Source organism: Pan paniscus, chromosome 10 (assembly GCF_029289425.2).
Source record: "Pan paniscus chromosome 10, NHGRI_mPanPan1-v2.0_pri, whole genome shotgun sequence".
Classification (NCBI taxonomy): Eukaryota; Metazoa; Chordata; class Mammalia; order Primates; family Hominidae; genus Pan; species Pan paniscus.
Genome location: NC_073259.2, coordinates 120968283 through 120985086, shown reverse-complemented (window position 1 = coordinate 120985086; position 16804 = coordinate 120968283). Strand labels below are relative to the sequence as shown.

The 16804-nt window shown below is 44.4% G+C and overlaps 1 protein-coding gene across 16 annotated transcripts in view; it reads right to left on the bottom strand.

Moving 5' to 3' along the window:
- The window catches only part of RPH3A (rabphilin 3A), a 320980-nt gene that overhangs the window by 3189 nt on the left and 300987 nt on the right, over positions 1-16804 (bottom strand). For 13 of the 16 annotated variants that reach the window (XM_055096191.2, XM_055096193.2, XM_055096192.2 and 10 more), the window contains 6 exons: positions 16452-16526; positions 14896-15005; positions 10374-10500; positions 8217-8273; positions 7294-7448; positions 3636-3717 (listed from right to left, as the gene is read on the bottom strand). In XM_055096191.2, the coding sequence (XP_054952166.1) occupies positions 3636-3717; positions 7294-7448; positions 8217-8273; positions 10374-10500; positions 14896-15005; positions 16452-16526 (606 nt within the window). Of the gene's footprint in view, positions 1-3635; positions 3718-7293; positions 7452-8216; positions 8274-10373; positions 10501-14895; positions 15006-16451; positions 16527-16804 lie in introns of all 16 variants that reach the window. The other 3 variants (XM_055096189.1, XM_055096188.2, XM_055096195.2) reach the window with 1 other exon arrangement.

Below are 16804 nucleotides of genomic sequence, written 5' to 3'. Positions count from 1 at the left end.
TATGGGCCAAGGAGAGGTCCTTGAGCTGGCATTCTGGGAGCAAGGAGGTCTTCCCGCTCCGATCCTCTGCCCCAGGTCCAGTGATCCCCTTCCAACAAACACTCTGTGTAACAAAGCACTGTCATCCTCTTTTCAGTGAATTCTCTGCTTGAAATTGGGAAGGCTGGTGAGGTTTTTCTAATAGAGCTCAAGTTTCCTTGTAGGTAAATGGCCATGAACTCAGTCCTTCCCCTCTGGTAGTTTCTGAAGGGGCATCCCCTTTTTTATTGCTTAGGAATAAAAGTAGTTGAAGTGGCCGGGCCCGGTGGCTCACACCTGTAATTCCAGCACTTTGGGAGGCCGAGATGGTGGCTCATTTGAGGTCAGGAGTTCGAGACCAGCCTGACCAACATGGTGAAACCCCTCTCTACTAAAAATACAAAAATTAGCCAGGCATGGTGGTGGGCACCTGTAATTGCAGCTATTCGGGAAGCTGAGGCAGGAGAATCGCTTGAACCAGGGAGGTGGAGGTTGCAGTGAGCCAAAAACGCCACTGCACTCCAGCCTAGGCCACAGAGTGAGACTCTGTCTCAAAAATAAATAAATAAATAAATAAATAAATAAATAAATAAATAAATAAATAAATAAATAAATACAGTTGAAGTGGACTGAGTACATATGTTCCCAGACAATCTGATTTTTAAAAAATAGCTTCTCTGCCTAATTACAAAATTCATTTTATGTTCATTGCTAAAACAAAGAAGAACCCCCACCCCCAATTCCCGGTAATCCAACTACCCAAGAATAACCATGTCAACATTCCCCTACATGTGTTCACAGTGATGTATAAATTTTTTGTTAACTAAGTAATGCTGAACATACAGTATTGTCACTTCCTTTTTCATTTACAACTTTGGGCAAAAACCAACTTAGCATGTTCTCAAATATTTTTCAAATATTTTTCTACATCATCATTTCAAATGGCTGCATTTAATGGCTATGTGGCTATGTGGCTATGTGGCTGTGTGGCTGTGTGGCTCTGTGGCTATGTGGTTGTGTGGCTGTGTGGCTCTGTAGCTGTGTGGCTGTGACTGTGTGGCTGTGTGGCTGTGTGACTGTGTGGCTGTGTTTTACAAAGCTCAAACTTATGGCTGTGTGACTGTGTGGCTGTGTGGCCATAACCTAATCCCAAAGGGTATTTAGGTTATTTCCAATTTTTCACTATCATCAAAAATACCATAAAAGTCACCCTTGTAGCAGCTGGGTGTGGTGGCTCATGCCTATAATCCCAGAACTTTGGGAGGCCAAGGCTGGGTAGACCTCTTGAGGCCAGGAGCTCAAGACCAGCCTGGCAAACACAGTGAAGCCCAGTCTTTACTAAAAATGCAAAAAATTAGCCAGGTGTGGTGGTGCACACTTGTAATCCCAGCTACTTGGGAGGCTGAAGCAGGAGAATTGTTTGAGCCCAGAAGGTGGAAGTTGCAGTGGGCTGAGATTGCACCACTGCACTCCAGCCTGGGTGACAGAGCGAGAGCCTGTCTCAAAAAAAAAAAAAAAAAATCACCCTTGTAGCTATATCATTACATATGTTAAAAAAAAAAGTAACCCTTGTAGCTAAATCATTATGTACGTCCATGATGATTTACTTAGATTTTGAGAAGTGAATGTTTGAGTTTGTAACATTTTAAGATGGAGAATAGTGGCTATACTGTGATACCATTTGTGTACAATAAGAAAGCTGGTTACACATATACTTGCTTTGTATATGTATATACATCTCAGAAATTGATAATGTATTTGCTTCATAAGAAATGAAGCAGGTGCCAACAAGGCTGGGGTAGGAGGGGGACTTTGATTGGATACCCCTTCGTGCTTTCTGAATTTTGAAATATGTGACTGCACTACCTATTCCCCAAATAAGTGGAACTTAACTTTCAACATTTGACAGTTTTGAAAGTGTTTTGGCAAACTTTCCTTCAGAGGTTTGCTTTCTCTCCAGTAGTGTGTGGATTTTCCCAACGCTGAGGACCAACACTGAAAAATATTTTTGTATCAGTTTGTTATGTGATATGGTGTCTGGTCTTGATTCACAGCTAATGAGTTTATTTGGATTTCATGTTTTGTGACTCGCTCAGATTCCAGGAGAGTGTAGGGCAGGACAGCTATAAATGGCTCCTTACTCAAAATCCATGACATGAGTTAGGAAATCAGGGGTTCAGCTGAAAGAGGGGCCTAGAGAGGAAGAGCTGAGCTGACTGCTCAGTGATTATTCTGAACTCTGTTTACACAGCACATTCCGCATGAGGGTGTATATGGGTGTATGTTTTTCTTTTTCTTTTTTTTTTTTAAAGCAAACAATACTAAACCTACTGTGCTGTAACTTCCCTTTCCCACTTTGCAATATGTGATTAAAATCAATATTAGCCAGCTCAGACCCAACATCAGATCTCAGGAGCAGGGCAGAGAAAGGAGATTCAGTGGGTAGAACAGCACCCAGGGCTGCTCCAGGCAGGCATAAGCATGAACATGGACTCATTCCTGCTCTGCGCATGGAGCAAGGCTCAGGGATGTGGCTCAGAGCTGGTGTCTCATGGCACTTTGAGACACTTCTCATGGCACTTCTTTGTCTTTATTTAGGTCTCAATCAGAACCATACATGTGGTTTAGATTAGAACTCATTTACTCTTCCACTCTTTCCTCCATTCAACCCTTCATTAATTTCAAAGAAATTTCTGGACCCCTAGTGTCTGACAGGCTTGTCCACAGAGAAGTGAAATCCAGATTTCACTGGATTTGGAAACTGGAGGGATGCACAGTGTCTGGAAACACAGAGGAAGCACATCTGCAGGAGGTAATTCTTATGCTGAGTCCTGAAGGATGAGTAGGAGTCTTCCAGAGAGGAAGAGAGGGAAAGGACAGTCCAGGAAAAGGGAGCAGCAGGTGTGAAGAGACCTGCATGGAGGTGAGTGTCACTTGAGGAGAGGGTGTATGAGACAAGGCAGGGATGGAGGTGAGTTTGAAAGGGCTTGATTGTCATACTAAGAAATTCGAGAGCCATTGTTGAGTTACTGAAGCAAGGGGGTGACAAATTCAGATTTGTGTTTTACAAAGCTCAAACTTATGTGGCGGAGGTGCCAAGCACACAGAAATGAGTTAGGAGCCTACTGCAGCTGTCCAGGCCTGAAATGTCAGGATCTGAGGCAAGACAGTAGCAGTGAGAATGGAGAGGAAGGAGCACATTCAATGGGTGTCCAAACAGTGGTTTCAACAGGACTTGATGCACTGGATGGACATGAGGAGTGAAGGACAGGGCAGTGTCAATGGGGTGGATGGTAAAGAGCATCACTGTACCTATTTATTCCCTTGAATTTCAGTATTAGAGACTACTTGAATTGGTGAAGACGTTGGAGATGAGTTATTTCAATCTCTTCCCAAACACTGCTTCCTCCCTATGACATTCCTAATCTGCGGGCTTTTGTCTTAGGCTTGATTTCTTCCAGTGACAAGGAACTCATTCCTGCTTCTTTAGATAATTCAATCTGATCTATCACAGAAAGTTTTTTTTTTATGTGACTTACAACCTTCTAGTAAGAATTTGTGCCTCTCTAACACACAGCAAATATCCCAGAGCATGAAAAAGAACAGGGCAGCCTTACCTCATTGAATTCGGGATTCAAGGTTTTCTTTTTAATTTGAGTCTTGTGTTTGGCCTTCTTTCCCATGTCCGGTTTCAGCCAGCTGGGAGGCGACACAACATGCTATTATGGATGACGTTTAATGAAAAAGAACAGCCTCTTGACCCCAAAGGCCCCTTCTTTATCATGGTGAATTGATGAATAAATCAGAAAGGGATCAACATTGATAATGACCAATATGCATTAGAGCATCTGCTTGGTACCAGGCACTTGACTGAGCACCTTAGGCATATTTAATCCCCACATGACCCTAGGCAGTAGAACCACAACCACTCAGTTTACAGAAACAGAAACTGAGATCCAGAGAGGCAGAAGTGTGCCCTAGCTCACACAGCTGGGATTGAGTCCAGATGTTGCATCTAGAGTCTGTGTTCTTAGCATGCTCACTTTCTCCCCATAAGTCAAATTGATGGCCATGGCTGGTGGTGCCTGGCATTTTACCATCTATCCCACCTTAGGCTGCCCCCAATCCCTAGAGAGATGCTGGGTGTATGCACAGAAAGGGGAAGATGCAAATCTGATTATTGTCACTCCACTTCTCAAAACTGTGTACTGGGTTCCTTTTAAACTCAGGGGAGAGTTCAAAATCCTTCATGTGGCCTTAAGACCGTGTGTGTTGGGTTTCTGCTCCATCCCAACCTAACCTTATGCCATCCTCCTCACCCCACTCCTTACTTCTCCTTTCCACCCAAGGGCCTTTGAGCAAACTGTTTCTTCTGCCTACAGGGCTCTTTTCCAGTGAGGCCCAGTGTCTGGCACATAGTAGGTACTCAATCAATATTTTCTGGGTGAGGCTGGGTATGGTGCCTCGTGCCCGTAATCTCTGCACTTTAGGAGGCCAAAGCGGGAGGATCACTTGAGCCCAGGAGTTCCAGACCGGCCTGGGCAACATAGCGAGAGCCTGTCTCTATAAAAAATAACAAAAATTATCTGGGCACAGTGATGTATGCCTGCAGTCCCAGGTACTCAGGAGGCTGAGGTGGAAGGATCTCTTGAGCTCCAGAGTTCGAGGCTGCAGAGAGCTATGATCACACCACTGCACTACAGCCTGGGCAATAGAGCGAGACCCTGTCTCTTAAAAAAAAGAGAGAGAGAACAAAACACAAACCAAACAAAACAAAATATTTCCTGGGTGACTAAACACAATGGGCTAAACACTCCTAAGGGCTGGGACATTTGGATTCTGATTCAGGTTGTTACCAGCGGAGCAACTTTAAACGTGAGCGTAACTTTACCGTGCCTCTGTTTCTTGACCTGTAAAGAGGGCGAACATTTCATTCTCATCTACAGAAGTGGTTTTGAGGATAATTTTTAAGAAGAGACAAAAATGAGGAATTAGAAGTTACCAAAGAGCTAAGCAAAAATAAGGGGAAGTTCTGGCTTTTAAAAAATCTTTATTTGATCAGAAACTGCTTAGTGGTCTCCCATTTTTTCTCCCATAACTGCACCCAGCAGGTCAGCTGCTTCAGTGGTGACCACGGCAATTCTACTTCTTCTGGAAGGATTGGGTAGGTGGGGGAGGGGGTGGTAGAGAGAATTATTTAAGAAAACCAATCTGCACATGGCTGACCTCTAATGGAGTGCTGGACAGCACCCCTTGAGCTCATTTCCTCTCTTGGGTCATACGAGGAAATAAAATCAAATTACTCTTAGAAACCAAACTTGTCCCTGACGTGTGTGTTCTTTGTTAACTAAATCTTCATTCAAAGGAAATGTGAAAGACAGCCCACATGGATCTGTTCTTTGGCCATGGACTAAAGGGAAGTATTGCTTTCTGTTATCAGAGGCAGTGGAGGTTGGGGGAGTGTCTCCCAACTGGAGGGGATATTAGTAAATACTCTTTGCCATGAGTAAGGACAGTGATGGTGGTTATTTATAACCATAATGGCAGGTATTTATTAGCATTTACTGTGTACCAGACCCCTTGAAAATGTACCTCTCAGCCTGCATTCTCCAGTTGCAGGGGGTAAAATTGATGAACAAGCTACTGGGCTCTGTATTCATGATGTTCTTGCTGAAGCCACGCTTCCCACAAGTGTTCTTAGCCAATAACTGACGCTAGCAGGGACACTAGGCAGCCCCATTTCTGGGAAATGCAGGACTCCTCTGATGGGTGACTGTGCTCAAGGATTCTCCATCACCTTGGATGAAATAGTGCAGCTTCCTTGGAGCTGCACTGTAGCCTAAGATTGTTTCTACCCAAACTTCCTTCCTTCTCTGCTCCACAGGGGTCATACCTGTAGCAAGGTCTGTGGTCTCTATGGGTCCCCTCTGGATTCCTCCTTATCTCCTCTACAGGCACACCTGTATCTTCTCTTGGTGTTTCCTTCTTGGAGGACCTGAACTAATATACAGTATTACAGTATTACTCTGTCCATTTTGCAGATGAGCACACTGAGGCCTAGAGATGTTAAGCTATGAGCCCCAGGTCACATAGCTAGAGCATACTGGAGGCTCCATGCTTCATGGAGATCCACATCCACAGAAACATACATGTTGCTGCCCCTAGGCCAGCAGAATTCTACTGAGGTGCTAAACATTTCTGTACCAGGCTCGATTCTGGTTGCTTTCTTTGTGCTATCTCATTTGAGCCTTAAGCCCACTCTTGGAGATAAGTGGAACTCTTGTCTCCATTTTACCAATGAAGAAACTGAATGAGAAGCTAAATAACTTGTTTAGAGTCCACAGCCAGCAGCTGGCAGAGATGAGAATAGGGCCTGATGTCTGACACAGCGGTGGCTATGAGATTGCACCTGGCAGACCTCCAGCTACAGGAAGCGTAACTGACCAAGGCCCTGGATGCAGTGCTTGGAAGTCCATGACATATTTGTGCCAAGGCCATGCTCCCAGCCAATGACTGGGCCTGGCAGGGATGCTAAGGTCGGCCCATTCCTATGAGATACAGGACATGTCTGATGGCCAGTTTTGGCTTGAGGACTCCCTGGTGGCCTTACTGAACTTGTATCTGGAATGCTTCCCTCCAACTTCTCTATCTATTCCCCTCACTCGGGTCAGACTTGCATTGTAGTCTAACATCTCTCCCTTTCTCCCCTGACTCCCCCCAGACTTCCTGGAATGGGCATTTCCCCTGATAAACCCCTTGTCTGCTTAATCCTATTTTGGCATCTTCTTCTCAGAGGATCTGGACTAACACAGATAACAGAGTCTCTTTTACTCTCCATGATGAGATTACTGGAACAGACCCCAGATTGAAGGCATGTTTTTTTCTGAGCATTTCCAGAATGAATCTGGAAAATGCCAGATGGCCTCTTTGGTGGTGGAGGTCTGAGCGGTCCGAGGGGTGTGCGGCCAACTCCTGGGAGTACAAATGGGGCCACTATAACTAATCAGCTTAGTTGCAGAGCCATCAGCAGGCCCTCAAGAGGACAGAGCCACAAGGCTTTGCCTGTGGGCAAGTGACACACCAGTTTGACTGCCTGAGACTCCAGACCCACATTCTTGCCAGTTGTAGGCATTTGTTTCACTGTGACCTTGGGCAGGTTCCTTGCCCTCTCTGGGTCTCAGTGTACAACGATCTTGGTGAAACTCTCTGGTTCTCCTTTTCCAAGGCTCCAGGACTCCTTCAGGGCCCACCTGTAGCCCCAAGGCATTGACTTACAGCTTGACGAATGGGTCTGAGTAGCCATTAGCGTCCATGGCAGCCAGGTGCACGCAGCGTATGATGCCCACAATGAGGCCTCCCTGCTGTGTGCTGTACATGAGGGAGACCAGGATCTTGCCACGCTCCTCGATGTCACCAACACGCTCCACCTGCTGCTTTGGGGGAAAAGGCAGTGTGGGCCTTGGAGGGGAGGCGGCCAGGAAATGTGAATGGCGAGCATTTGGGAAGAACCTATGAAGGGCAGGCAAAGCTTGGCCAGCTCTAGGGAGCCAGTACCAGGGACAGCAGATGGCCTAGCCTCCAAAGAGGAGCCAAAGGTGAAAGTTGAGGACCAGTCTCAGGCACATGGGGACCAATGGCTTCCCTTTGACTTAGACATAAACAGACTCTGACTGTGAGCACAAACTAAACTTGCTCCGGGTCACTGATTGGCTTTGGCTGTAACCCAGGACTGAGCCTTGACCCTAGCCCCAGACAGATTCTTGCCTCTGATCTCAGACTCCCTTAACACAACCAGTATTCTTAAAGGGCAGTCCTTGGGGTCATATGAGGGACCCAGGCAGACAGCATGAAGGCTTAGTTCAGTTTCTGCCATGCACACAGCTCAAAGAATGCATCTACTCCAAGAAAGGAGTGTGCCATTGCCCTAGTCAGTAGAATTGTCAACAGAGCTTCTGACAACAAGGCCAAAAACCTGGTGGGCATCCTGGGTATGAGAGAAAGGGGCTTCCCCCTCCTCAGAGGCTTAGGTGTGGAGAGGACATCACTTGTGGGCAAAGGGTCGCTCTCAAGGCAAATCAATAGGGGGGTGGTTGGAAGAGAATGGATGAGGAAGGGGCCAGGGAGGGAGAGAAGAGGAAGATGCTAGCCTAGCCCAGCACAGACCCTGACTGTGGCTTCAATTCCTGCTCAGTGCTCACCTCCTCCTCATAAAGGGCCATGCCTCGGGCTGACCCGGTGGTCCCAGCACGTTTCATCTTAAAAGAAGAAAACAAATAAAAGATAACATTGTCTATGGAGCTCATCTTCCTGCGCAAGAAGGACCAGAAACCTCTCGTACTTCCATTACCATCCAGAGCCATGAAAGTGGGTTCTTAAGCTACTGTGGCCCTCCTGCATTCTCCCTTTTAGCTAAAATTTATAAAACTTAGCCATATGGCAAGCTATGTGAATGTGTAACAACCTATGATATAGGTTCTGTTACAATTCCAATTTTACAAATGAGGATGCTGAGGGTCCGAGTAGTTAAGCCCCTTACCCAAGGTCACACAGCCAATAAGTGTCAGAGCATTCCACACACAAACAGACAAGATTTCATTTTCTCTGGTTGAAGTGGCTCAGGGGTCTTGGGGTCTGACCCACCAGGTGCTTTTCCCTTCATGGCCCCTGGGGCCCTTTTGCTGAACTCTAGGCTCTGGGAAACAGAGTTAGAAAACCATTGGTTAAATCCAACCTCCCCACTATGGAGAGGAGGAAACCTGAGGTCCAGAGGGGAGGGGCCCTCAGTGGGACATAATGGGGGAAGTTCGTGGTGCAAGGGTTAAGGTTTAATGGCAAAGAGCAAAAGAAGATGATCAGTAGTGTTCTGCGGCTGCTGCAGCCCTCTGGGTGTCCTGCACCTCCATGTCTCTGGGGCTGGCTGCATTCACCACAGCAAGATGGGAAGACCCAAAGGCTGATGACACAGGCAAGGGCCTGGCCATTGTCCTGGCCAACTGGACTCATGGAGTTGGAGAAGGAAGAGAAGCCTGAAGACCCAGCTGTCACCAGGCAAAAGCCCAGAAGAAAGGCCTCACTCCTAGGGATGTCTTTAAGGATTTATTTTGAGCCCGGAATTCAGTGGAAATCCTTCCTTGCAATTTTCCTTGTTTGGTCTTGTTCCTTTGCCTGAACTATAAAACTATGGCATGGCATGCAGACATTCCATCCTCAGGCTGGCCATCTGGTGGGAAGATGCTCCTGCACCCCATAGCTTCCCTGTGGAGAGCAGGCAGGCTGCCCAGAGAGACCAGGGGTGCTGGTGTTGTAGGAGAGCTGGGCTCTGGCCAGTGCCCAGAGACCTTGGAGACTTGCTACCCTCTCTGGGCCCAAGTTGGCCCATACGTAAGGCAAGGCAGCCTGAATTATCTCTAAAAATATAGATTGTTGAGTCCTACCCTACCCCACTAAAACAGAATCTCCAGGGGAGACCCCCACAAATCTTAGCTTGTAAAGCTCTGGTTTTAGAATCCCCCGGTTAATTCTGAGGTGCAACCCCATTGCAGAACCTCATTTTGATCCTTGCTATTTTCTCAAAGAGCAAGAATCACATCTGACAACAACAATGACAGTTCTAATACTTCATATGTATTATCACATTCAATCCTTAAAAGATCCTATGAGGTTAGTACTACAGTATCCCATTTTACAGATGAGACATCTGAGGCCCAGAGAAATTAAATAATTTGCCTCAGGTTATACCCTAAGTGGCAGAGCCAGGATTCACACCCGAGAGTCTGGCTGCAGAGCCCATACTCTTAAACTCTAGGCTATGCTGTCTGCTGTTTATCTACATGGTGCTTTCTGACTTCATGACTGACAGGTGGGTAAGGCAGCAATATTTCCTACACTAACAACTGTTAATTTATGAGTGCTTACTATGCATTAAGTTCTATTTTGATTATGTTATTTTTTAAAACACAACCCTCCCAAGAGGCAGGTACTGTTATAACACCCACATTACAGACAAGAACACCGAGGCTCGGAGTGGTTCAGCCCCTTGGCCAAGGCCATGGAGCAGCAAGTGGCAGAGCTGGCTCTGAACCCAGGAAGCCCATGCTGCCCCTGCCATGCTGTCCATCCAGTTTGGCCAAGAAGAACTCATGTTCGAAGTGATGCTGACACAGGGTTTGTGAAAGGCAGAGAGAGAATGCAGCCTGAGGTTGTGAGCTGGAATCTTGACTCTCCTCTGCAGACCTGCTGCAGTGCCTCTGCTACCCAATACCCCATGGATCTATTTCCCCCAATTCAGACCCAGAGGAAGGCAGCTCCCCCAATCTCCCCTCCTCCCATCAGATCCTCAGGGTAAAGTCACTCACAGGAATCACTCGCTCCAGGCAGATGTTGAAATTCTTCCTCTGGTTGGGCTTCAGTTTCTTGAGGGAGAATCTGGTCTCACCAATAAATTCATTGTGGCCAAATTTGTCCTCATCACAGACGGAGATCCTGCCACCAACACAAGGGGGTAGAGAGAGAAACAGGAACAAATATTAAGACACCGCTGTGTGCCAAGAGTTGCAGCTGATACTGGTAAGGAATGTGTAATGTATGTGGAAATAATATGATTTCCTGTTTATTTATCACTGGTCCAAGTACCTTTAATTTCCTCTTTATTGCAGTATAACTGACATGCAGTAAAGCACATAAATTTAGTTTATAGCTTGATGAACCCTTGCATTTGTATATACCCATGTAATTCCCACCCAGGTCAAGATGTAAAACATTCCAGAGACTGAAAGATCCTCAGGATCCTTTCTAGTCACTGCCTGTCTCAAAGATAGCCACTCTTTTGCCTCTGGCCACATGAAGTCATTTGTCTGGTTTTTGACCTTCATATAAATGGAATCATATAATATAGACTCTTTTATGTTGGCTTCTCTTGCTCAAGATTATGTCTGTGAGATGCATCCATGCACAGTATAACTTATCCTTTTTATTGCTTCATAGTATTCCACTGTGTAAATATACCATAATAATTCTGCTGTTGATACAGGTTGTTTCTAGTTTTGAGTTATTATGAATAATGCTGCTATGGAATATTTATGTTCATGTCTTTTGGATATACATGTACATATTTCTATTGAGTATTTTCCTAGGAGTAGGGTTGCCGGCCATGGACTAGGCATAAGTTTAGCTTCAGTAGAAACTTCAAAACAGTTTTCCAAGGCAGTTCCACCAATTATGTCCCTACCAGCAGTTTATAAAGGTTCTGGTCACTCTTTATTCTCTTTGACTTCAATTATGTCAGTCTCTAATTTTAGCCTTTCTGGATGGGTCATAGTATGTCACTAGTTTTAATTTACATTTCCCTGATGACTAAAACAGTTGAGCCCCTTCTCATATACTTTATGGCCATTTGAGCATCCTCTTTTGCAAAGTCAGGCTAGGAACTTTTCTCATTTAATTTTTCCTCTTTCAAAACAACTGCATTTACCATTTAGAGAAGATACTGGGGCCCAGAAAGATTAAATAATTTTTCCCTAATAAGAGGTAGAACCAGGGTTTGAATCCAGGTCTCCCTGAATCCTATAGTAATATATTGCCTTTTGTTATCTACCTTACACAGCATTGAGTAACAGTGGCACAAAAAAGGCAGGTCATAAGAAATGTCCCTTAGGACAAGAGTCTCCAACCCTCAGGCCATGGACCAGTACCAGTCTGTGGCCTGTTAGGAACCCGGCTGCACAGGAGGAGGTGAGCAGCAGGTGAGCAAGCATTACCACTTCAGCTCCGCCTCCTGTCAGATCAGTGGCAGCATTAGATTCTTATAGAAGCATAAACCCTATTGTGAACTGCACATGTGAGGGATCTAGTTTGCACGCTCCTTATGAAAATCTAATGCCTGATGATCCAAGGTGGAACAGTTTCATCCTGTAACCATCCTTCTCCCTACCCCAGTTCATGGAAAAACTGTCTTCCACAAAACTGTTCCCTGGTGCCAGAAAGATTGGGAACTGCTGCCATAGGAGACCAAAAGGACCAGTCACGGCATGATAATTTATCCTGACAAACACTAAGAGAGGAAAGGACTTATTGTCCTGCAAGGCATGGGAGGCATTCTTGGGGGACAGGAAGGGACTGTAAAAGTACCACACTCCTTGGCCACCAACATTAGTTGAACAGATGTTCAAAGTCCTGGAGGGCCCAAACACCCTCATAGCTGAGTCCTGCACTGTCTAACACTGGAGAAAAAACTTGTCTCTACTGAGCTGGTTGGGGTGTAAACAATATCATCCTTCTTCAGGGCAACGCATCTCCAAAGACATAAGAGAATAATCACTGTTTTTGACCCTGTAGCACCACTTATAGGAATTTACCTCAAATATATCATAAGGCAAGTACAAAAATATTTAACTACAATGGGTCCAAAAAATAGTTAGAAGGAATAAATGAGATCTAATATTTGATAGCACAACAGGGTGACTATAGTCAATAATAATTTAATTGTACATTTAAAAATAGTGGAAAGAGTATAATTTGATTGTTTATAACACAGGGATAAATGCTTGAGGTGATTAAAAAAACATTTATTTTAACCCATTTAAAAAACTCATGATGCGATTATTACACACTGTATACCTGTATCAAATTATCCTATATACCTCATGAATATTAATATATACACCTACTATGTACCCTCAAAAAATTAGAAATATATTTAACTACAAAGATGTTTGTCACAATATTGTTTATAACTATGAAAAAAGCAGAAATAACAAATACTGTACAATGGAGGAACTGCTTAAGAAAATTATGAAATAACCACAAAATGTAATAGTGTACATTAGAGAAAGTGTTGTACTTAGTCATCAGGGAAATTTGAAACCACAACGCAACACCAGTGCACACCTACCAGAATGGCCAAAATGAAAAAGTGTTGATGAGGCTGTGAAGCAACTGGAACTCCCATGCATGGCTGATAGGAGTGCACACTGGCACAGCCACTATGGAAAACTGGCAGTTTCTATTAAAGCTGGACATACCCATATCTTATGGCTCAATCATTACACTTCTAGGTATATATGCAACAGAAATAAGTGCACCTGTGCACCTAGAAACAGCTACTAGAATGTTCCTAGCAGCACTATTTGTAATAGCCCCAAACTAGAAACCACCCAAATACATCAACAGTAAACTGGATAAATAAAACTGCATTATATTCCTGCAATAAAATACTAAATAGCAACAAGAATGATCTACAACTACACACAACTTAGATGAATACACATGTAAAATGTTAAATGAAAGAATATAGATACAAAAGAGCCACACAATAAAATTTCATTTATATAAAGTACAAAAACAGACAAATTTAACTTGTCCTGTAAGATGTTAGGATATTGAATACCCCAGGGGAGTATTCAATAAGAAGGGGCCACAGTGGGGGTCTTCTGCAGTCTAGGAATGTTCCATTCCTTAAGCCCAGTATGTTCACTATTGTGAAAATTCATCAATCTGTGCATTTATATGTGCATTTTGCTAAATGAATGTTATGCCGCAATAAAAATATTTACTTAGAATAATGTTGCAGCCAATTTGGAAAGCAGTTTGCATGTCTCGTAAAATTGTTTTGGAAAACATCACATATCCCATGATCCAGTAATAATTCTCTTTGGTTTCTGTCCTAAGGAAACACTCATATGTACACAAGGAAGAATAAAGTTGCTCATTGCAACTTTGTTTGTAATAGAAAAAAGCTGAAAACAATTTAAATGTCCACCCAAAGGGAATTGGCTAAATAAACTGGTAAACATTTACATAAAAATTTAAAACATGCCAAACAATGCTGTACATTGTTTATAGATACATAATTATGAAGTATAAGACATACTTGAGAATGATACCCAAAGAATTCAGGATGGTGTTTAGCTCTTGGGAGAGAAGGAAGAGGACAGGACAGGGTGGGAGATAGAATATACAAAAGGAGCTTCAACTTGCATCGGGGGTGCTTTATTTCTTAAAAAAGAGCTGACGCAAACACAGCAAAATAGCAAGATTTTTAACAGATCAAGTATCGGGTGGGTTCATGGATGTTTGTTTTAGTATATTCTACACTTTTCTATTCATTTGTAATATTTAAGAATAAGAACATTTAAAAAATCTGTGATAAATCCATTCTGTGGAATATTCTGAGGCAGTTAAAAATTAGGTAGATTTAAATGTCTTTTCATGGCTGTAATACCGAGATATATTGTTAAGAAAAAAAGGCAAGTTCCATATATATATATATATATGGAAATAAGTGCACCTGTGCACATAGAAACAGCTACTAGAATGTTCCTAGCAGCACTATTTGTAATAGCCCCAAACTAGAAACCACCCAAATACATCAACAGTAAACTGGATAAATAAAACTGGATAAATAAAAGTGGATATATATATATATATATCCATTACTTCTAATGGCAAAAACTGCAACTACTTTCACACCAGCCTAATAATTCAACATTGTAGAAGAATATGAAATGGCATCAATGTATTCTTAAGTGATACAGATGTACTAATGAGGTAATCTATTGTAATAAACATTTTTATAAGCACTCAATTTTATTAGGAAAAAACTTTTACATACACACCCACACACGCACCATCCCCCAACACACACCCCTGAATGAACAGATACCAAGATGTTAACAGTAAACAGTTTCAACTTATCTGTATTTTCCAAAATTTCTACCAAATATATATATCATTTTTTGGTAAAAGTAAACAAGAAGGAAAAAAATAAACTATGTAGAGATCTTTTTAGAGTGAAGCCCTGGGGGCCTCACCCCAAGTCTCAGTTCCACCCACCCCGAGTCTCCCCTTTGCCTCCCTCTCTGCCCTCTGCCTGCCAGGTACCTGAGGGTCTTCCTTTGCATGTCCTCATCGGTGATGCCGTGATACACGAGGGTCTCATTCCAGATGGGGTTCCTGGTATTCCGCAGAGTTTTTGTACGAAGCTTGTTGGACTAGAGCCCCAGAGAGATGGACAGAGACACCTACCTCAGTGGGGAGCCAGTCCTGGAACCCCATCGTTTGGGCTGACGTGGGGTGGGTGGGTGGCTTTCCCCATAGGAGTGTCCAGGGGCTTAGTTATTCCCAAATGCATGTTCTCAGGGAGTGGGTGATGTCCTCCAGGATCATGGCCACAGAAAAATGGATCAATGCTTGACACTGGGTCCCCTCTCCCTCCATGCACTAAGCCTCCTCCTTGAACTTTCCCTTAAGAAAGCAGAGACATCTTCCTTTGAGAAGAAATCATTTATAGGTCAGGGAGACAGAAATGAGAGTCACCCATTCCCATTTAGGCAGGGGATATTGGGATGGTTCTCTCTGTTCCCCCCAGATAGTACCCTTCATGCCTAAAATTCCTTAGAGGGGCCAACATTTTTCATTTTACTCTAAGAGAAAGCTAGAAATGCAACTATGCCCAGAAGAGGTGGCCTGGTGACAAATCTCATTCATGCTAACATGCAAATGATTCACATTAGATTCTTCAGCAAAGCAGCTTTGGCTATTAGGAGTGGGTAAAGGAGGGTATCTAGAGGAGAAGCAAACATCACTGGGGAGTGAGGAGGAGCAGGGGCCAAACACTTCATAATTTGGCCATGGCCAGGTGAGGAACTGTCTTTCCTTGATCCAAAGAAAAGAGTGAGACAAAGTATATGTGTGTGTGTTGAGGGCGGGGGGCGGTGTGTACAGGTGCGTACATGTGTCCTCTTTTGTCTCATGGAGCATTTGGTACTTGCAGGGGTATTTAACAGGCATTTTCTGAAGATCATTTGACAGATGTACTGCCACCTTTGCCTTTAGGACGTCTATGTCAAATTAATACAAAGCACAAAACAAAAACCAGGCAGGCACACTTCCATTTCCAGCCATATACTCTGGGTAGGCCAATCCCCAGAGAGGAGAATTAACCCCAGAGTAAAGCAATGCTCAGCCGGTGAGCTTGAGGGGAGAGAAGGGTGGGAGGGCCAGGGCTTCAGAGAATATTCTCCAAAGTGCTTAGTACTAAAATTTGGAGAGAGCCACTCATTTCTACTGAGAGATGAGGAGTGTGTGGTTGGGGCATAAAATGTGTGGGGGAGGTGAGCCAGAGTCAGCAGTGGGAGAGCCGCTGAAGGTGTTCGAGCAGATGAAGGGCATCATCAGGGCATCTGCTTCTCTTCTGGCATTGGCAGCTGCCCAGATCCCAGGTTTCTGAGTTGGAGAAATGGGCAGAGCCCCTACCCAAGGGAGAATGACCCCTGGAACATACTTTGCTTGCTCTGCAATGGCTTTGCTACTCACAGGATGAGGTGGGGTTGGGGATTTGGGGCAGATAAGGCTATTTTGGGCTCTGAGCTGAGAATCCTGGGTATCTGCCAGGGCCCATGCACCCAGTTTGCAGAGAAGCCCAGGCCATATGGTACCTTGCTGGCTCCCGGCAGGAGGTGCAGCTTAACGTAGGGATCAGCCAAGCCGTTTGAATCCATGGGCTTCAGGCCCTGCAAGAGAAGGAGGCAATGGTGTGAGGGCCTCAGGAGGGCCCAGTGCTCAGCTGTCATCGGCAATGGGCATAGCCCCTGGCATCTGTCCTGCCTGTTGGTCCACCCTGTGTGCTTCCTCCTCCAAAGAGAGAGAAGGGAAATGCAGTATCATGGAAAGAGTACTGGGATGGGAGACAGGGTTTTAAACCTGGCCATGTCACTTCCTGGCTATGTGACCTTAGGCAAGTTTCTTAACCTATCTGAGCCTCAGTTTCCCCACCTGTCAAATGGGGATG